Raw genomic sequence first — 19,808 nt, 5'->3', positions numbered from 1 at the left:
AATGATGTGGGATATCGGTTGTTGTGTATGAACGAAGAGGAGGGGGTACGGCAAGTTTTATTTCTTTATAGTCTTAATCTCGGGCTTTACATGGATCGATCTATTTCTAGGGTTCAGGTTTAAGCATGATTTACTGTAATAAATGGGTTCGGGTGGGGAACTTCGGGAGGGGCCGTGGAGATTTTACTTAACACGGGGTTTGGGTTGGCTTACGTGGCCGTTGCCCATTCTTGCATATACTATTGACGTCGTATTAAGTTGACTAGTGCTTATTTGTCTCGTGTGATGATTTCTTTCTTTCTTTCTTTCTTTTTTTACTTACTTGCGTCTCCGGGAGGCTGTGTACACTGTACATAAAATGTACATATGGCTAGGTCTGAACTGGGAAATGGTAGGGCTGATCTATGATCGCTTTATCTAGACCTGCAAACAAGCAAGGGCGGATTCCCCACTGGTATTTTTATTTTGATTCTTGATTTTTCGGGTTACTAGTAGTAATTATCAGAAAGGGTCATACTGTATACTATTTTGTAGCGTTTAGAGATAATGTTTCACTCCAGGTTCAGAAAATAGTGCAGTGCAGGTTGAGGTTCAGTAGCCCGAGTTGTAGACTATTGTATCCCAAGGCAGTCTATTACCGATAACATCTACATGGACTGTTGATCAATTTTTATGGGGGAGTGAATGTCTATATCTATGCTATGAAGCTAGATATCTATAAATTAAATGTGATAATCTTGACAATCTGAGTAAGAAATTAATATTAACCCCAAATTGAAAAGTTCTAATGTCTAGGTTTAGGGCTTGATGGGAGGGGGGCGCGCCTTGGGACGAGCAATCTCCTGCATTCTATTACTGCACTAGGAAGAGTGGCCTAAGGCCATTTTCCTAATAATACCCTAATTAATCTAAAGAAACCCTTGTAATTGTATTGGTTCACATTGAACTGTAAGATAAATACAACGACCATGTGATAAATACACGATGCAGCAACAACGAAGTATAAATATTCTAACTTCATCATCACCAACTACCTACACTCTACATAACATTGAACACTTAAAATCTGAAACCTCTTTACAAAAAATCACCCCAATCCTCACAGTCCTCACAATCCTCACAATCCCCAGAAAAAGACAAAAAGACAGAAACAACAGAAAAAAAAAAAAAAATGCACCAACCCAAAGCCCCCATCCTCACCCTCCCCCCAACCCACCCAACCCTCCAAACCCTCATGCAAACCTTCCTCTCCCCAACCGCAACCCCCCAAACAATGCAAACCACCATCCACGCCCTAACCACCGAACTCATCACTACCGCCAAATCTCACGACCCAAACCTCTCCCACAACCCAACCATGATTCCCATCCTCCGCGGCGCATTACCCATGTTTGTCGCCGCGGCGCCTCTCTTCCCGGCTACAACATGCGTCCTGGCCCGATGCAGTAAGAAAAAGGGTACCCAGGAAGTGGTTGTCGAGTGGCCGGGTCGGAGGCCGTTTCCGCCGGCGGCGGATGAGGGGAAGATCGTGGTGCTGGATACGTTGGTTGCGACGGGGGATACGGTGGTTAAGCTTTGTGAAGAGCTTTGGGAGATGAGTAGGGGGAGGGAGAGGTCGGTGGCGGTGTTGTGTTGTTATGCGGCGCCGGAAGCGTTGGAGAGGGTTGCGGCTTGTCCGGTTGTGGAGTATGTGGTTGTTGCGGCGAAGGCGGAGAGGTGTGATGAGGCTGGGTATTTGGTGCCGTATACTCATGGGGATATTGGAGATAAGATTTATGGGGCTGCGTGGAAGGGGAAGGAGGAGAAGGAGAAGGTGGTGGTGGTGAAGCCGGTGGTTGCGGAAGGGGAGGAGGATGTGGATTGTGTTGTTTCCGGGGTGGAGGGTTTGCTGGTAAGGAATGGGGGACGGTGGGAGTTGACAGAGGATGGGTTGGGGATTGAGCGCGAGATTCAGTTTCCTTCGTTTAAGAAGGCTTGGGTGAGTTCTTTGCGCGTAATCATGGCTTATTATGGCTCTTGGGTTGTACTTTGCTAACATTTGGATTTGAAGGCTTTTATGCAGCTGGTTGCTGAAGCGGCGGCGAAATATCGCCATCACCCGGAGTGGACGAATGTATGTTGTTGTCTTGAGTTACTTTTCCAGGTGGTTGTGTCTTTCTGACATTTACATGCAGGTCTATAACAAGGTCTCTATACGCTGGACCACGCACCATCCGAAAGGGTTGACCGAGTTGGATGTGAAGCTGGCGCAGCTCTGTGATAGTTATTGTGAAACATAAAGTTTGTACATGTTGATATATCTCAATCAAGTCTATTACTTATGTTGCCATCTATACCTTTTTCCCAACGGAAACCCCTGCAAGGACTACTCTCGCCGCCACAAAGAAGAATACACTCCCAACCATCATGGCTCCCGCAAACACCTGTAGGCCCCAATAGGTCCCGTTCTGTCGACTCAGGATCGCCCCAGCAATAGGACTCCCTGTGAGCGAAGCAATACTGATACAAGTGAACAGAGCGCCCTGACGAACCCCAGTCTTGGTCACGTCGGGAGAGATCTGGCTCAGAAGGGCGGGAACCATGCCGACGAATGCACCCGAAGCAAATCCATACAGCAAGCTGAAGACAATATAGATGGCCGCACTTCCAGGGGAGAGAAGGGTACCGGGAAGCCACAAGACCAGCAACACTACGGCGGACAATGCACACATGGCAATCATGACATTGAATCGGCCCAGTTTGTCACCGAGGTAGCCGGGCAGGATACGACCAGGAAGACTATGCAAGTTAATAAGCAACCTCGTAAAGGAATCAAAATATGAAACGTACCTTGCAGCATTGAGTATAGTCAACAAGTACCCAGCCAAGTCACGGTCGACCCCATCCTCCTGCGCCTCCACAATAACGTAGTTGATCGGGACAAACATGGCGAAAAACCCACAACAGGCAGCCAGCATGAGTAGAATAAAGGGCACCTCCGAAAAGGGACCGATATAATCCATAAGCTTGACAGGTCGCGGGACGGGCGCAATTCTTGACCGGACGGTCAGGTTGGCAATGATCAGCATGGCAAAGACCATGAACCCCGAGATGCGCAGGGACCAACCAAATCCGATTCGCGGCAAGAGTCGAGACAGCATGGTTGGAAACACAACCCCACCGAGTGAAGAGCCGCTAGAAACAATTCCAAAGGCCAGGGCCCGTCGCTTATCGAACCAGGTCGCTGTACAGGAGAGCGCGGGGTAGAAGACAAAGCTTGCGCCAAGCGGGCTGCAGATGCCCTGGGCTAGAATAAACTGATAATACTCCTTCGATATGGAGGTCATCATGAGACCGAAGACGTGCAGAAACGTCCCAATAAGAAGGAGCCATTTGGGGCCATAATTATCGAAAACCTGAAGAATTGATTAATCTGACCACCCAAGTGCAATTAGGGCTTACGGATGGTCATACCCTTCCAATGACAAGTCCCGCTGCAAAGAGAATAAACGGTTCCAGAGACAAGATCCACGAGATGCTAGACGCCGAGTAAGTCCGCAATTGATGGGCTTGATAATAATCTTGGAAGATTCCAATGGCTAGCACCTGTCAGGAGTGAAGCCGCCACCGGAGAGGAAATCAGGATGGGACCAATTCGTACCGTTCACCCAGCCAAAACCACAAAACAGACAACACCATGCCCCGGCCACGACTGTCCAGGCGCGGAAGCCGTGATCCACATGCCTCGTTGCATCCTCCGGAGTTTCAGTGCCAGTGGCAGCCACCGTGCCTTTCAGCTCCGCACTAGGATTGGTCGCCATAGGTTGACACTTGATTGGTCTTCTTCGGACAGTTGTACTGCGATTTGAAGGACACGCAGGCAGAAAAAAAAACTGATTTCGAACTTAAAGATTCCATATTTAGTCATGGGTTTTCACCACGGCGGCTGAAAGGTATGTGAACCTCGTGTGCGGAAGCAAGGGCGTAAAATTTTTCTTCCTTGATTCGTTTCCTTCATGGCTTTTCCCCTGCCGCGTGTGAGAGCCAGTCGGAGTTAAGGTTAATTGTTAGCCCCCATGAACTAAGCCTTAATACAAAGGGCTATAGGGGGATCATTGGTTATCCCCGACTAGAGTTACATCGCGTGGGTCCAGGCCCTGCCTGTTGAATCGTTCAGAGATAAGGGAGCACAGCAGATACGAGGCCATGCTTTAGCTTAACTGCACGTTGAATATTTACCTCCGAATAGGACGCACACTACTGCTTACCCAAAGTAGACAATGCCCTCTCCTTCCTGATCCTGCCTCAAAATATTACCTAATGGTGTTGAGGAGGCTCGATTACCGTGGATTCCAATGTAAGGGTCCTGCTACTCGGATTACGCCGAGAAGGCCCCACAGCCAATCGGGTGGAGTTACAGATCTTTAAAGATTAACCCTAGATTTAATACATCCTCCTATCGAACCATATGGTCCTAGAGAAAGACAGAGAAAAGATGATCCAGAGCCAGAGTCAGAGTGAGAGTGAGACACGCGTTATTGAAATGACATAAGCAAGTTAGCTAGTTAACTAAGTTACCACATAAATCAAATCTAGTAAATCTAAACGGTAAACGATCTACATAGCGAAAAGTGGCCCAACAACCTAAGAAGGTACAATAAGGATTTATGAGACTGACAATAATGTTTAGTAGTCGCCGTGTATCTCTGCAAGGAGGCTGGTACAAAGGCAATATTATACTAAAAATATCTCATACACCACCGCAAGGTCTGGGGAAGACCGGGGTACACTTTGATTGAAACGAAGGCCCGGAATGGTATAGTCCATATATTTCCGTATCTCTCGGCGCAGCAGAATTCAGTAGCATATTCTCACTAGAACTAGAATGTGACCTGCAGCTTACGGTGTCTCACCAGCGAGTATCATGAGATCCTATCAATCCAACATGTTTTCTCGGACATGCAAGAGATCCAGGCGTGCCACGCTACTGCAAAGTCGGCAAGAGCATGCGTTTGAGTTGCGGAGCTGACGAAACCCTGAAATTCCCTAGGCCCTATCTGAAACTGTGGCGCATATCGATGATTAAGAACGCACTGTAACCAGTATTAAACAGAGAGTGTTGCACGGGCTTTCTTATAAAAGGCAGCCGTTAGAGGCGTCGACCATGGTAGGGATGTGAAACTTGTCTCTGTAAACGTCGACATAATGGAATCACTTTTTACTGCCGTCCAAACTCTTCTTCGTGAGACACTCAAGGCCCCGCGTCTTAAACCAACGCACTCCAATGACAAGCAACCCCCGAACAAACAGCTGCACCCAACCTCCATTTCCTCAGAGATACACCTAACCCCCTTCGAAGAGCTTCCTCCTGCCTATGAGCCTTCAACGTGGTGGTTAGACGGCCACTGTCCTGCACATCCGCACTTCGACAACGCTGATAGAATCCGACTCCGGACGAAGGAAGTCAAGCGTCCCCTATTCCAGTGCATCTTAGAAGGATGTCGAATCCTTCTGGAACGAGCGGACAACAAGTCACTTCTGCTTCCATTCGATCAACACGAGACGCTTTGGAGCGCAGCCATCTCCGTCCAAAAATTTGGCGTCGTATATCTAGCCGCTCGCTCAGAATGTCGTGACGAGTTCCTCCCAGCCGTGGAATCCAACTTAGACCTCTTCAATGAGATCGTCACCTTCCTCTCTCGCGACAACAATGCCATCCGCGCCATCAACTACGGTGTCCACCGCCTTGTCAACAGCAACACTTTCACAGTTGACTACCAAACAAAACTCGTGCCTCCAACCGCCATCTCATCGATTGGCCCAAACCACGTTGCAGTTCGAGAAAAAGATTTCGAGGAAGATAGTACCGGCATGCTGGATAAATCGTCCGCAATCTGGGACCTTCATGACTTCGCCCACCTTACCGCTGCTTCCGTATGCTCCGAGCTATACGGCTCGAAGTACTTCACGCACCTGATCAAACTCCCGTCTAAGTTGACGGCCCTGATACGTAGCCCCAAAATGAAGACGGCGGATCCTACACCTCGCTGTTCGGATGGGGTTGTCTTCAGCGAGCTTCTCACGGTCCTGTTCACGTCTGAGATCGAGGCGGTACAGAGAGCGGAGAAAACACATACCTATGCCTCTCTCGTTGAGACTTTGGCTGAGGACGTGGCAGATTACCTTATGGGTGAACGTGAGCTTCAACATCTGACAACGGGTGTTATGTTGAAGGCGAAGAAGCCCATCAGCGCGGTTCAACTGGCAACCTTGGTACAGAACAAGGCGTATGAACTGACCGCCAGTGAGATAGAACAGCGGGTTATGACGAGGGGTGGTCCCGCTGGAGACTCCAGAGACGAACTCGACGGCCGCAGCCCACTCGAGAGAATCAGATTCCTTGCTCACTGTCGGCGGTGGCTTTACTTCGAAGTGAGGAATACAATCAAGCACCGAGCTCACAAACTGGCTTATAAGAAGGCAGCCGAGCGTATGCTTGCACAGGGTGATGACGGCTCTATTACCAACGATGATCGTGTTCTATTAGAGCAGGTACTAGATCATATTCGCTATGAGGGCTGGGAAAGCAAAGGCGTCGTGAACCTTTGGCAGACAGTCATTGATATGAATACGGAGTCTCAAGCTGCTACCCTGTAAATCAAATCGAACTATGATTACTTCCTAGAATGCAAATTAGCCATACCATCTCTTACTAATACCTGATTCATAAAGGCGGGGGGGGGGATCTTCTAAGAAACCCAGTCCACCGCGAAAGAAAAAGGAAAGAGAAGGGTAAGAAAGGTGTTTCGACCTTCCCTATGATCTGAACAACCAAGAGTTCTACAATCACCGTATAGTCGTGGGTAATGGAAAGAGTAGGGATCCAATAGCATCAAAGTTCGTGATGAAATGAGCTCTTGGGTGAGAGCTGAGGTCAAAAATCCCACACGCATAGTAGTAATTGATTCATCATATACCTTCTACGGCCACTATTTGGATAGACGTAGTCTGTGAACCGGTGCCGAAAATGAAAAAGATGTAAAAAAAAAAAAAAAAAAATATCATCAACTATGAGACTGACTCACGCGGGCGAACCCTTTTTCTTAGCAGACAAGCCTATACATGAAGATGAATGGTTGTGTTTTAACTACCACCAGTATGACCGCAAGGTATATTGGAATATTAATACGCTGGTCTTTTGTCAATAATCTCTGATATGAATACTTGCATAGCTACCAATACCTGGCCTAATAGACTATAATACGAACCGCACCCGTTCGTTCCACCACCGCGAGGAGCCTGTTGCAATTTCCGCAATAATGTTCGTAGTCTTTGCAACTTGGCAAGATGCAGGGTAAAATGGCAGCACATGGGCCCAGGCAAAGACAGCATAGGCACGACCAACAACTGCAGACTGGTGTTATTTTTACTATCAAATCGACAAGCGTAGGGGGGAGCGATTTACGTAGCTCGCGGTCCAAGAGTCAAATTCACCCGAGTCATTGTCCGTGCACGGCAATTTGGGCAATCGATTAAAGCAGGGTAAGTTGATAGGGCAATCAAAGGTATCACTTGCGGATACCCTCCTGGTGCAGGGGTTTGAGAATGGAGGCATGCTGGTGTTGAGGCCGACTGAATCGGAGGTGGTGCGTCCGATGAGGTTGGGGCCGGTTTTTCTTTCATACTAATATATCGAGAGGTTGTAAGTAGGTTGAGTCTACTAAGCATAGTACATAGGAAATAGGTATTATTCAAAAGTTTTCTTTCGTCAGCGCCTACTTAACACCCCCATTACTGGCCCGGTCAGCAGGAGCTGCTCCAGTCTGTCTGTCCATGTCTCTATCAGCCTCCAGTATTGATGGTTTTTCGGTCATTGAGAATAAGCTATACGTCGATTTTCTTTTGTTTGAAGAGAGAGAATGGGGGGAAGTAATTGTTTGGCGTTCTTCTTCCACGGAGTAGTGCAGCGAAGTTAGTAAGCTGATACCTATATTGAAGTTAAAAGGTTTTGCAAAGGTACATATATCTCTATATATCCTCGGTCTTGTCCACTAGAAAGTCAAGGCATGGCAGGAACCTTGGTTCTGCTTGTTCTGGAGACGTCGATTATGTCCTAGGATCAATCAATAGCGTAATCTAGCCGCGTATAATATCGTCATGACGCAAGCATACTTTTGGATTCCGTATCCGAGACCTGAGTGGTGTGACTTCGTCTTAGGTGGCCTCGCCTAGGCCCAGCCATCTCTCACCTCTTGTCCTGGCCATAGACTCAACACTATACCCTTAAGCGACTCCACGAAACCATTTCCGAATGGGGCCATCCAATTTTTGTGGCTAGACTTTCGTTCTCGCTGCGGATCATCCCGGCCTGCCATCCGAGCTTCTACTGTAGTTCGAGTATCGTATTTTTCATACGAGTACATCATCATAGAAGGTCTGGTATTATTATTACTTGGTAAGTATAAAACGAGTAATTTACCGCACCAGTCAGGTTAAGTTTAGTGTAATCATCGATTAGGGTTTGAAAGAGTCTCTCTATGTTTCTTTAAACATGGAAGGTTGTAAGAAAAGTACAACAGACTGCACTACAATTTTTGCAATCTATAGTGACTTTATTGTAATTAGCCTTCCATTCAAGTGGTAGTTCATTCATAACCTGACATCACAAGATATAATATATGCATGTCCTAGTATAAACTCAGTTGCCACCAGCCAGATTGCTTTTTTATTACTGCCATGACCCACCGGCGGCCATAGCCCTAACTAACACTCGATAGGAAAAGGCAACCCTCAAAAATCTCTCAGACAAGGTATTCAATCGGGTATCAAGTAATTTTAGCTTATCTCAATTGATCCAGAAGTCCACTCTCCCAAGCAAGCAGGTTAAATAAATGAGCAGTGGCAGGTCAGGTGATGTGGGGTCAAGATTAAATCGTCCCCCGCATCTTATCTTTCTTTATCTGCCACGCCTCAGGGATGATAAAGCCGGAATGCCTGAATAGGCAGGTTGGATGAGCACTATATCGAATATCGAATTATGGTGGAGGGGGGGGGGGGTATCGAGAACAATGATCGTTGTATTTAAGTAAACTGTGTATGCATGGCATATATGATGGCTTCCATTTGTCATTTTCTAGCCCTCGGCTCTGAAGATATATATATATATCTCTCTCCCTCAGCATCCTTGGGCTTTTCTTGCTGCCAATCTGAATTCAACTGTACACGATGTTCAACTCGAGTCTCCCTGTACAGTGGCCGGGATGGTCTACATGTTTCTACTTCAGCTTCATTTCCAGCTGCTTATTCTTTCTAGCAACACGGCAGAAAAATATTAAATCAACGGGTCGTGTCGCAAGTGATGAAAACCTAGATGTGGGCGAGCCACACTGCTATCCACCAGTTGAGCCTCTTCCAGATTTCGATTGGAAGACGAAAGAGCCGATTAAGATTCGGCCATTCAAGTCGAAATACCATCTTACTATGAGTATGTGATATGGACGTAGTGAATCCGACAAGGCTGACCTATCCCCAACCTAGGCATCCAGGAAGGGACAGTCAGCGAGCTTATAGAAATAGACAAGAACTATCTCGATCGCATAAACCTACGCAAGAGAATCATGGCAGAGTATCCTGAGACGGTACTGGCCGCGGAGGGTTGTGTCAAGCCAGCTGTCGACGAATTCTACACCTGGCTGGTGGGAACATATCTCCCAACACGATATCCTCGTATGTTTCAGTTGCGGTCATCCGCAGGGGAGAAGCCGACATTCTTGCACAGCCTGGTCACCGACGAGACATTTCCCCTTTCCCCTGAAGAGAACCCCTTGGATACCTTGCGGGTCATGGGCGGCCTGATTGAGGATGACCTTCTTTTTCTACTGCCATCCGATGATGGAGACGGATTTACACTCAGAGGTTTCGTGACATGCTTCCCCAATGGCTTCAACACTTCGAAAAAGTTGGGCCTTAAACTTCGGGATATCCATAAGCCTGTTCCCCAGTACAAAGAAAAACTGGAGAAGAGCATGGATCGCTTTTTTCAAAAGCTCGGAGTAGGCAGGTTTATTAAACGCGCCAATGTGAGTTGACCTGTCTCTGTACTTTGTTGGTTGACTTTTGAAAGGTTGGTAGGCCTGATCGTTCTCTAGTGGACCATCACAACTACGGACCAACTGTTCACGGCGTCTGGAAACCACCTTTATGAGGGTGAAGAGATTCCTCAAGAAGAGGTTAATATAAATACCGTATGTTTTTATAGATCTATCTGCGCTTAACTGTGGGCTAACCAGACCGCTAGGCCCGTCTCCGTGCCGAGAGACAATTTCTGCACCGTTTGCCCCAAAGCCATGCTATACTTTTTTCATTCAAAACCCTTCTGTACACGCTCCCAGAAATCAAGGAAGAAGGGCTCGGTGAGGTTCTTGCCGAGGCAATTGATGGGTTGAAGCAGGGAAACGCGCCTGGCTTTCATTTCTATAAGCGGGCTGCGGTTTGGGGAGAATCTGCAAAATCATATCTTCGAAGCCAAGAGATGTGATGTGTCCTTAACCTAATTTGGTTTCCAGTTAGGCCTTGAGAAAGGCTTTCGAGTCATGAGAATGTGCATAGTGTGGTACACAACAAAGGAGCCTGTTCTGAAATATTAATGACCTTTTGAGGTCGAAGACTTTTAGATTAGGCACTATTAGCGCAACAGGGTCTCGGGAGGATGCCCTATTCACATAATAAACCCTTCCACCTTATCCACCAATGTCTGCGTCCAATTCGTCCCTGGTGTTTCCTGCCATATATCTCCCAGCAGCTTGATCGCATAGAGCGGGCTTCCAAAGCCCGTGCAATCCCAGAGACTCTGTAACTGCATGGTGACAAACTCCTGGTCCTGCTTGGATGAGCACTCTGCCCCGACTATAAAAAATGGCCAAATCAGAATGTGACCTCCCGGTGATGTTGCATTATAAGAAGTGGTGTCTGCCAGAAACTGTTGGACTAGTTCTGTGATTACCTGGTTTGGCATGTTGGTTGCCCGACTCAAGTATATTTGAGCTGCCGTACGGATGAGATTGGCTAATTTGAAAATGACCGAAGAATACTCCGGGTGGATCTTAAGGCAACTGAACAAGAAGTCCAGGTCCTTGTTGGACATATTTTCAAGACTTTTAGCCGCAGAAAGACCCATTACTAAGGGCCCTGCGTATAGAGACATCCTATGATATAGCTGTAAGCGTAAGGTTCAAATGGATTATAGAAAGGCTGTGCGTACTTTCTTATCTGCTGCATCAAAAATGTTCCTAGAGGTTCCGTCTCGACTATGTCAGAACACCGCTGTGATTCTATGAAGCTCTTCATCATCCGAAGGAGAATATGGAAGTCTGATCCCACTATGATCATCTGCTCTACAAGGAGAAGGACCATAGTTGACAGACTCGAGTAATCGATCGACTTGTTCAGGTCCTCTGCGACACTCCGCTGATTCAACCCTCGAATGGCAGCCATCCGATACCTGGAAGCTAGTGGCTTCCATTCACAATGCTTTAACGAAATATGGGAAGCAGCGGCGGCTAAAACCGCATTTTGGACGGTATGGTCTTGCTCCGACATAGGTAAAACTAGATCTCGATAGCCGTTGAAGACGGTGTTGAAGGGTCCCATTGCTGGTGCAACTTTCTCCGAAACTGTTCCCACTTAAAAATCTATCCACGACGGATCAATCAAGGAACAAAGGACTGACAGTATTTGAGTAGAAACCGAGACTGGTGGTCAACATGGTCTAAACCATGAGACGGGGCAGAGACAAAGGACGAATTGCTCGACTTGTATGATAATATGTCATTATTCAGTATTCGAAAGCGAGGTGATTGTTTGTGCCCATGACCCTCACCCCTCGGAGAGCTGGTATTATGGCAACTGGTAGACTTGGCAGACATTGGGTGTGCTGTTAAGCGATCCGGTGATTGGAGTGATGCGCCAGAACTGCTGGATGAAAGAATTAACAGTGCCCGACCAACAGAGCAATAATGTAGGTCCCACTTTGTATCTGACACAGGCATCGATCTCCCTGCCAACTTCCCTCTCGATGCAACTCCATCTATAAACCGATACCGTACGCCGAGACCGGAACATTGGAGTCCCTTTTTGACGCACTTCTGGCATGGGGTGCCACGGTCACAGTTAAGACGGCGCTGGGAGCAGTTATAGCAACCTGTAGAGGGTATGAGTAGATCGCAGCTTTCGCTTGGTTGAAGATATTACCCTTGACTCTCCATGGTTTTTTCTTTGGGTGCTGGTTTCCGGCCGTTAGAGGGGAGACATCCAAGGCAAGCATTTCTGAGCGGTAAGGATAGCAAGACCCAGATGATCTTTGGTAAGCTTTGCTGGTAATAAGGCTATAGTGAACGATAATTTGCGTTTGCAACTCTAGTGGTGGCAGTTCTGTTACTTCAATGATCAATATCGTTATCAATGAGTCTTCCCCGCATTGGTGATTAGGGTTGAGGGGGGGGGCGCTATTCCGGATTAGTGCAATAAAATGAGCACTTCGAGATAAAGCTTCAGCCTCTACAGATGCCTCGACCATGGCGATTTTATATTACATCATGGTTTATTTCGATTTTGACATGCTGTAAGTAGCGTTGAATCACCGAAAAGTTATATGCAAAGAACAGCAACGAAAAAAGCGGACCATAGAACATAAGCATGTAATGGATGTGGAAACTAGTCTCTTATCATGCTCTCCGAAAGGTGCAACCACACTGATACCGTGTTTTATTTAAAGCCTCTGGGTCGCTTCCCAACGCTCTTTCCATCCAGGGTAGTGAGGGTAGTCATCCAAGGTAGCAGGTTGCCAGTCTTCGGGAATGATGCCTTGCTCTTTCTGCTCCCTTTCCCAGAGCTCCAGTGCGGGCAGGATAGTCGCCTCGGTATGCCATATATTTTTGTGCTTCAACAAATTTGGCTTGGCCTCTCTGTAGTTCTTTAGAAAGAGGGAAGGGATGTACGGCTCATTTTGAAATTGGGTCACCGGAGTGAACAACACTTTAAAGCTGAACACCACAGCAGCGGATACCGGGAGTCGTCGTAGAGTTTGCCAGTCAACGCGGAGGTGGTATCGGCCCAACGCAATATTTGAGTCTTGCGTTTCATGGCGAAGGGCGATTGGATCCCCAGGGGGCATGTGGATTGGTTGATCAATCTCGATACCCCATGATCCACGTTGAATGAGCCTATCTGTGGGCATCTTTGCGAAGAATCTATGATGTTGGTCAGTGGGTATCAGCTTAATCAAAACCATCTCTGCTGCCTACCTATTCATAGAGAATTGCAATTTCTCTCCGTAGTCAGGCACTGGTTCATGAATCTCGTCTATACACTTGCCCAATTTCAAGCCTAGGGACCAGCCGAGAGAGCTACAAATAATACCAGCTCGCAAGAAATATTCACCAGTTTCTGGGTCCCTCAACATGATAGCGAAGTCTTCGGGAACGTTATTCAAAAGAACATGCAGAGGGTGGATGAGGCGGAGGTCGGTCTCGGTTCCGAGAATATCGTTCTGTAAGATAGACTGATCGTCGAGAAGCTGGAAATAGTGGGGATATCGCGCACAAAGAAACTGCAATACCATCTCCATCAATTCTCGACAAGCATGTTCGGATCCTGGAAGATAGTCCAGCACCGCTTTACCATGACGCATGTAGAGTTCCTGCCTCTGCCGAACGCGTAATGTATAATTTCGGTCCAGGTCGATCCAGTGATCGGGATCCAGCTTACTTAGAGCTGACCTATGAGCATAGGCTTCACTATAGTAGGAATAAACTCACCCATCGTCTGATTATATGGCCACCTGATGGGTCTATACGGTCGAGCAATAGCTGTATGTATGTTGAAGTCGTGCTGTGGCTCGGGCAAACGAACACCACTAAGTGTGGCGTAGTCTGGAAAGCGGCCCAGATACGTCACGTCATCGTTGGAGAAGCCAGTGGGAGAATAAAAGGTCTCATGAAGATCCTTGATATTGCTGTCCAGTGGCATATGGTTCTGGAGTATCTCAATAGTTGAAGGGGCTGTCTCGTCCAGGCCAGCGACCCCAGAGCCCAGCAGAGGAGACGCTGTCTGTCGGCGACTTGGAGGTACCACTGATTTGTATGGCTCCTTTCCTGGAGTAGATGGTATTTTCTTTTCAGCTTGCAAAGGGCTTTGGCGTACTATAGCCGAGGGATGCCCTAGACGGCTAATTATCGCGAAAAGACGTTTTCTGTTCGTGAAGCACACACAGGCCACAAATGCCAGTGCAGTTAACAACACAAGACTACTTGTAGTATGCCAGCCCTTTGACTCCCAACTGTGAGAAGCTAAGAGACGAAATAGAGGCCTAACATCTTCATTGGTCATGTTTGTTTGAAGCTCAGGTGGCGATATCAACAAAAGATCGCTCATATCGACCGGAGTCTGATAGTGACTCTTGAACAGAGTACACCGAGAAAGGCGCGAGACACTGTACCAAGTGAACCGTAATTAAAGACTGGCTGCGACCTCCGAAAGGATAGACACTGGTTTTTATTCGTAAGAATATGCGGATTAGGACATATCCAATGAGGTGTCCACACAAGTGACAAATAAGTCTATTCATAGGTACTCAGTTGACTTGCCCTTTAATGCCTAGTCAGTACTTCCATCAGTTTAGAAATTTTCCTTCAATAGCTCATGTGGCGCTTGTCGTATCTAATGCAGTAGGGCTGCTCATTTATCCTGCCTTTTCGGGTACTTATTAAGAAGCCCCGGCATTTGGCGCCCTGTAGGGAATCTCCTATTGCAGAATACTGGCGGAGAATGGCCCAGGAACCCCGCCTTATTTTTTCTTTCTTCCAGTAATACTCGGATAGTTTAAAATGGGGCTTAAAACTTATAGATGCTGACCCTACCGAAGAGTAACTCGTAGATAGTTTGTACTATCTTGCAGGTAGCTCCGTTCAAGCGTACCCTAGTTGCTCCTGACAGGGTTATGTTTTACTCTTTGTTATATACATTTGTCTTGCGAATATTTAGCCCTAATATGTTCTACATCATGTCCAAATCGCAGTTTTATGTGTCATGATGGGGGCGATAACTGAAGCGAGGCTGTGCTCCTCTTGACTAACTGACTTAACCCCGCACGACTGCTAACATGAGTCCTGCATCCACACATTTATACGCATCCTTCTGGAGACTAAGTCTGCACCATGGAAGTTGTTGGTCTCGTATCCAGTTGTATCGCTATAGGAGAGCTGGCAGTAAAGTCTCTAAGGCTCCTTCACTCACTACAGCAGAAAGTAAATAACAGTGGCCTTCACTTGCAAACAGTGCGCACCCAGATAAGCGCCGTGAATGCAGCAGTCACACACATTCAATCCTGGCTGAATACATGCACAGGTAACCCATGCATGGTCGAAGGATCGCTCGAGGACTTGCAGCTATCCCTTGACGGATGCAAGTCACTGTTAGAGATTTTCTCAGAACAGGCAACTCAAGTGATGAAAGAGCACAACACACAAGGATGGATTGAGAAGATCAAGCTGGTTTGGACTGAAACCAACCTCACTCAGTATCGGGACATGCTCCGCGATCAAGTCCAGGCTTTGAGCTTGCTATTACAGGTTGTACAGCTGTAAGTTAGCAACATTCCTTTACAATGCTGAGAGAGGATGAAGACTAAGCTCTTCAAGCCCGACACAATCCGAGCAGACGTCTGCTTTGGCCGTTCCAGAAACTCAGAAGATCATTGAGCGTGCTCGTGATGATTCTACGTCTATTGTTTTGCTTCGTGATACCGATACATGCCGTACTATCGGCAACCAACAGGATAACGATGATGGAGACAGGCTGAGTATATCTTTTGACTTTGACTCTGAAGTGTTTCAATCTCGAGCCTATAAGATGGCACTTGCTTCATATATTCGGCACAAGATGCTAGAGGATAGAGCAGCAGCAAAGGATAGGGAAGCAGATAATGCTTCGGTGATGTATGAGGATACCATCCTGGAGCTTGTCTATCACTATAGGTACGATGATGTGAACAACACCTATGAGGATGTCCAATCGTTGTCAAGCATCGCCTATAGTCTTGGGGTTGAACAGACGAAATTGGAGTGGCTGCTTCTTGAAGCTAAACAAGACCGACAAAGGAAACTCCATCAGAATCTAACTCGACTGGGTCCAGCACAGCCCGGCATGTTAAAGAGCTTACTGTCAACTGCCAGGACCACGACGGGCCTGGTTGAGTTGAATCGTATATATCGATTTCCCTACGGCCTCTCCCCAATTACTCTAGATGATCTCAACAGCTTTCGACGCGCCTGGAGGATATACGATTCCTATGCCACTAGCTATATAAGCGAACTCGATTTTCCACTGCTTCTGCGTGTAAGTGTTCCGTATATCCAGGCCGACCGGGACGCGGATTTGCTGATTGCGCAGGCACTGGAGGATCCCTTCTCCGTTCGCCTCTACGATCCCGAATTTTCGATACATGGATTGTTGTCGGGGATTGATACAACGCTGGCTCCTCCTGGTTCTGGCCCCTTTCTACAGATCTTGGGGGGGACAAACTAGAGAAATTACCGGTGATCGAGGTCAAAAGGAGGAGAGTCGCGCTTGATCTTCTTTTCAACGAAGTATCGGTTATGACGGACCCCCTCAGGGGAACTACCTTTCTGACGGCTCTGGCAAGCATATTGAACTACAAGAGATCTACTGATGCGGATTGGAGATCATCAAGCGGCCAGGACATCGTGCTTGCGGTTAAGCAAAGCTCTTCGACGATGCTTGGGGCCGCACTACGTCGTCATATTAAACTGATTCAAGCTGAAGAGAAAAGAAGAATCAGGCTTGTTGTTGGGTTTTTTGACACACTTTATTGGAATCGTCAGTTTCGTGGGTGCCTCGAGAAGCAGCGTGCCTCGCAAACCTCGGAACCTTCGTCTGCACCGTCGCCAGACACTGTGGATCAAATGTGATGGCCCACGACCGTTGTCACTTTAGCTGTACCTTATTTTGTAATTACTGTCTTGGCTTTGACAATTTGAAGCGTTTAATGTGCACTGTCTTTGGAATACAAACCCTTTAGAGAAGTTCACCCAAATTTCTTGCATCCGATGGCTCAAACATATTTGAATCTTCCAAGAATAGCAGAGTTCAAGTTTGAACTTTGGTCCATTGCATTTTATCTATATCTATTCGCTACATGGTAAATATTTCAAGCTGAATCTCTCTTCAGCTGGGAGAGTGGAACAACGAGGCAGTGCTGCTATTTAAATCAATGGATTGCCAAGCCCTAAACCATCGTCACTTTAAGCGTTTTGATTGACCGGATAGACGATTGAAATCCGGCCCCCAGGTAGTAATCCGTGTGCCCAAGTGAGACTCGGGCGCCCTATAAGTGGAGACGCTAAAGGAAACTGTTTATAGCGGAGGGGCTGAGCTGAGCGTTGGCTTTTTGGACCATACCAGCTCCTTAAAATCCTGTTTCAACTTCCCACTCATTGGGGATTATCGACCCTTTTCAACGGGCATCCGAATCTCATGATGTCTAATTCACAGCCTGCCCTAGATGTCTTTTTCTACTTCCAGAAGCAAGAGCTCAAGCTCAGCTTCAATTCGCCCAATCAAGCAGCCTCCTACCAAAACCGTAATCGAGAATCCCGCATCTTCGCCAACGAGCCCAATGCCGTCTACCTCCCACTAGCTCCATCCATGGTCTACCTGCGTGATAGCAGCAAAGGACTTGTCATTGGCTTCGCAAAGTCAGAGGATGCCGATTTGTGGTGTCGGACATCCATTCTGGGCCAGAAACACGGTCACTATGAAGTGCACATCGGCCGCGGTTGGACAGACGAGCAGCTGAACCAAGCCCTCCAGATCCAACATCAGCCCTACGTTCCGAAAAGTACCAGCCGACCCCAGAGTATCCAATCCAACATAGAACCCACTCCGCCCTCGAGTGCAGGGTCGGACACCAACAGGATCCCCTCGTCCAATAGTGCTCAAGGGCTATCGCTTCTTCCCCGGGACGAATCTCCGTCGTCCAGTCAGTCTTCTCGGACCTCGTATATACCGTCTTCACTAGCTATTGGTTCAAGCACGACTGCGCAACGGTCAAAATCTCCTGGTCGTACTTTACCTCCTGCTTTGCTCCCTCAGGGAACGGCTACGCCTCGCTATTCTCCTCAGGACATACCTTTCTAACCTTCATACTTTGCTGGTCTGTCTTGTCACGAAGCCAACAAGATGAAGTACTTGTTTGTTTCTTCCTTACCATCGCATGACCTTTCCTATCCTTCTATTAATCTTTTCATCGGGTGATATCCATAAATCCGTCAAATTTGGCATAGCATTTGCACGAGCTGGGGTTTTTTTTTTTTTCAAGCATGTAACGTTTATGTTTAGATTGCAACTCTCCACCTATTATCCTTGCTATTTTTATCATAGGGTCTACACATCTCCCTACTCGGGGTGGGAAAAAAAAAAAAAAAAAAAAGAATCGCATTGGACGAATTTTACAACTGCATAGTTTTATTTATGAAGAGGTAAACATCCAGTAGATGTTTCTGCGGCATTTGACGTTTCATCGTATATCAGGGGAAGTTGAGTTTGGTTTGCGGTGAACTGATTTACAACTTACTCTAATCTCATAAGATTGTCCAGGTCACACCATGAATTCATGAATAGAGTTATAGATAAGCATATAGCTTGTGAAGCTGCACATCTTCAAATTCTAGTACAAATATAAATAAGTTAAATATGGCAGGGTGAACGGCATTCTCACTCACCCCCCCCCCCCCGGGATCAGTCTGCACCCAGTCCGGCTCCAAGACGAAGAAAGCAGTGAGCCAATTATCCTCAGGGTTGATCTCTTAGTCTTAGAGATAGTATTTGTATATATAGAACTACAGATGTATGATAATATCTGGACTGACTCTCCGCGGTCTGGTAATTACATTGATATCATTCTGGGATGGCCATCAGACACGATCTAAAGGCAAGCCGCAAGATGCAGCATAAATTATACATTGAAACGCTCCTACGATGCAAGAACTGCCTGTTTTATGGTCGTCGCCATGCGGTTGCTCTCCAGCTTCCGCTCCATTCGGTTTTGGCCTGATGGTCGGAATTGGCGGAGGCGTCCCGAACAAGAATGTCGACATTCGTCTGGGGGAGATTGTGGTCAGCAAGCCCACTAACACCCACGGAGGGCCATGAATGACTTCTTTGCTCGCCACAGGTTTACCTTCAGAGTGAACATATTTCCTAGGAGGACTCCGAGGTCGGAATACCCGGACAATGACCGACAGTACCTGAATATCCTGTTCGATCATAATATAGGGTGGTTGAACAGGTTTGAGGAGGGTGTAGCTGAGATTAATATTGGTATTCTCAATCTCTGGTCCATCCTCGAGTTTCTCAATAGAGATCTATAATGTACATATGTGAAACGGGATACTTCTCGAACAGGCGACCTAAGCAAATTAAACGGTCCTCCTGACAATGCAGAGTCCGAATCTCGCTCATAAGGTGACATTGATAGATCGGTCTGACCACCATTCCAAGCAGCCACATATGACAAGGATGAAACTCCGGGTTGTCCCTTGATACCTCGAGCAGATGGGCGGTTTTTCCTACCACCACGGCCGCCTAGATTTCGCGACCGTAAGCCTAATAGACCTTGTTGAGCACCAGTGGGTAGCCCGACAGTTTGACTGGGGCTTGATTGAACCTTGGGAGGTTATTATCAGCATTCTTAGGCAACTACGTAACTCTCACATCCTCTACGATTTACAATTCATAAAAAAAAAAAAAGGGAA

At 47.1% G+C, this 19,808-nt stretch overlaps 10 protein-coding genes across 10 annotated transcripts; 6 read left to right on the top strand and 4 right to left on the bottom strand.

Moving 5' to 3' along the window:
* Positions 1-1,188: 1,188 nt before the first annotated feature.
* On the top strand, positions 1,189-2,318 carry BDV27DRAFT_138916 (uncharacterized protein). Its single transcript, XM_032069342.1, has 3 exons — positions 1,189-1,978; positions 2,051-2,113; positions 2,175-2,318. Exons 1-3 carry the CDS (start codon positions 1,235-1,237, stop codon positions 2,277-2,279), a joined length of 912 nt encoding a protein of 303 aa, XP_031920759.1. The 5' UTR covers positions 1,189-1,234; the 3' UTR covers positions 2,280-2,318.
* Positions 2,319-2,325: 7 nt separating this feature from the next.
* BDV27DRAFT_138915 (putative MFS monocarboxylate transporter (Mct)) lies at positions 2,326-3,961 on the bottom strand. Its single transcript, XM_032069341.1, has 4 exons — positions 3,641-3,961; positions 3,454-3,578; positions 2,830-3,395; positions 2,326-2,778 (listed from the first exon to the last, which is right to left on the bottom strand). Exons 1-4 carry the CDS (start codon positions 3,798-3,800, stop codon positions 2,331-2,333), a joined length of 1,299 nt encoding a protein of 432 aa, XP_031920758.1. The 5' UTR covers positions 3,801-3,961; the 3' UTR covers positions 2,326-2,330.
* A 1,223-nt stretch (positions 3,962-5,184) lies between these two features.
* BDV27DRAFT_81921 (uncharacterized protein) lies at positions 5,185-6,808 on the top strand (the record flags this gene model as incomplete). The annotated part of the gene is made up of 1 exon (XM_032077686.1): positions 5,185-6,808. One exon carries the CDS (start codon positions 5,185-5,187, stop codon positions 6,634-6,636), a length of 1,452 nt encoding a protein of 483 aa, XP_031920757.1. The 3' UTR covers positions 6,637-6,808.
* Positions 6,809-7,024: 216 nt separating this feature from the next.
* On the bottom strand, positions 7,025-8,076 carry BDV27DRAFT_138910 (LITAF-like zinc ribbon domain-containing protein). Its single transcript, XM_032069340.1, has 4 exons — positions 7,759-8,076; positions 7,445-7,663; positions 7,222-7,386; positions 7,025-7,169 (listed from the first exon to the last, which is right to left on the bottom strand). Exons 1-3 carry the CDS (start codon positions 7,851-7,853, stop codon positions 7,227-7,229), a joined length of 474 nt encoding a protein of 157 aa, XP_031920756.1. The 5' UTR covers positions 7,854-8,076; the 3' UTR covers positions 7,025-7,169; positions 7,222-7,226.
* Positions 8,077-9,204: 1,128 nt separating this feature from the next.
* Positions 9,205-10,516, top strand: BDV27DRAFT_151133 (heme-dependent oxidative N-demethylase family protein; the record flags this gene model as incomplete). Its single annotated transcript, XM_032071331.1, has 4 exons — positions 9,205-9,463; positions 9,517-10,058; positions 10,128-10,223; positions 10,277-10,516. 4 exons carry the CDS (start codon positions 9,205-9,207, stop codon positions 10,514-10,516), a joined length of 1,137 nt encoding a protein of 378 aa, XP_031920755.1.
* Positions 10,517-10,696: 180 nt separating this feature from the next.
* BDV27DRAFT_151132 (Zn(II)2Cys6 transcription factor) lies at positions 10,697-12,553 on the bottom strand (the record flags this gene model as incomplete). The annotated part of the gene is made up of 6 exons (XM_032071330.1): positions 10,697-11,183; positions 11,240-11,651; positions 11,708-11,789; positions 11,985-12,178; positions 12,229-12,259; positions 12,539-12,553. The coding sequence occupies 6 exons, from the start codon at positions 12,551-12,553 to the stop codon at positions 10,697-10,699; spliced, it is 1,221 nt and encodes a 406-aa protein (XP_031920754.1).
* A 192-nt stretch (positions 12,554-12,745) lies between these two features.
* BDV27DRAFT_151131 (heme-dependent oxidative N-demethylase family protein) lies at positions 12,746-14,364 on the bottom strand (the record flags this gene model as incomplete). The annotated part of the gene is made up of 3 exons (XM_032071329.1): positions 12,746-13,226; positions 13,281-13,585; positions 13,774-14,364. The coding sequence occupies 3 exons, from the start codon at positions 14,362-14,364 to the stop codon at positions 12,746-12,748; spliced, it is 1,377 nt and encodes a 458-aa protein (XP_031920753.1).
* Positions 14,365-15,087: 723 nt separating this feature from the next.
* BDV27DRAFT_81903 (uncharacterized protein) lies at positions 15,088-16,762 on the top strand. Its single transcript, XM_032077685.1, has 2 exons — positions 15,088-15,616; positions 15,675-16,762. Exons 1-2 carry the CDS (start codon positions 15,192-15,194, stop codon positions 16,558-16,560), a joined length of 1,311 nt encoding a protein of 436 aa, XP_031920752.1. The 5' UTR covers positions 15,088-15,191; the 3' UTR covers positions 16,561-16,762.
* Positions 16,763-17,333: 571 nt separating this feature from the next.
* On the top strand, positions 17,334-18,482 carry BDV27DRAFT_138904 (uncharacterized protein). Its single transcript, XM_032069339.1, has one exon. It carries the CDS (start codon positions 17,530-17,532, stop codon positions 18,190-18,192), a length of 663 nt encoding a protein of 220 aa, XP_031920751.1. The 5' UTR covers positions 17,334-17,529; the 3' UTR covers positions 18,193-18,482.
* Positions 18,483-19,134: 652 nt separating this feature from the next.
* BDV27DRAFT_138902 (uncharacterized protein) lies at positions 19,135-19,578 on the top strand. The gene has a single exon (XM_032069338.1). It carries the CDS (start codon positions 19,203-19,205, stop codon positions 19,422-19,424), a length of 222 nt encoding a protein of 73 aa, XP_031920750.1. The 5' UTR covers positions 19,135-19,202; the 3' UTR covers positions 19,425-19,578.
* Positions 19,579-19,808: the final 230 nt, after the last annotated feature.

This window comes from Aspergillus caelatus (genome assembly GCF_009193585.1).
Source record: "Aspergillus caelatus strain CBS 763.97 unplaced genomic scaffold BDV27scaffold_417, whole genome shotgun sequence".
Lineage (NCBI taxonomy): Eukaryota > Fungi > Ascomycota > Eurotiomycetes > Eurotiales > Aspergillaceae > Aspergillus > Aspergillus caelatus.
The sequence above is the reverse complement of the archived record's forward strand: the minus strand, read 5'-3'. Positions and strand labels throughout refer to the sequence as shown.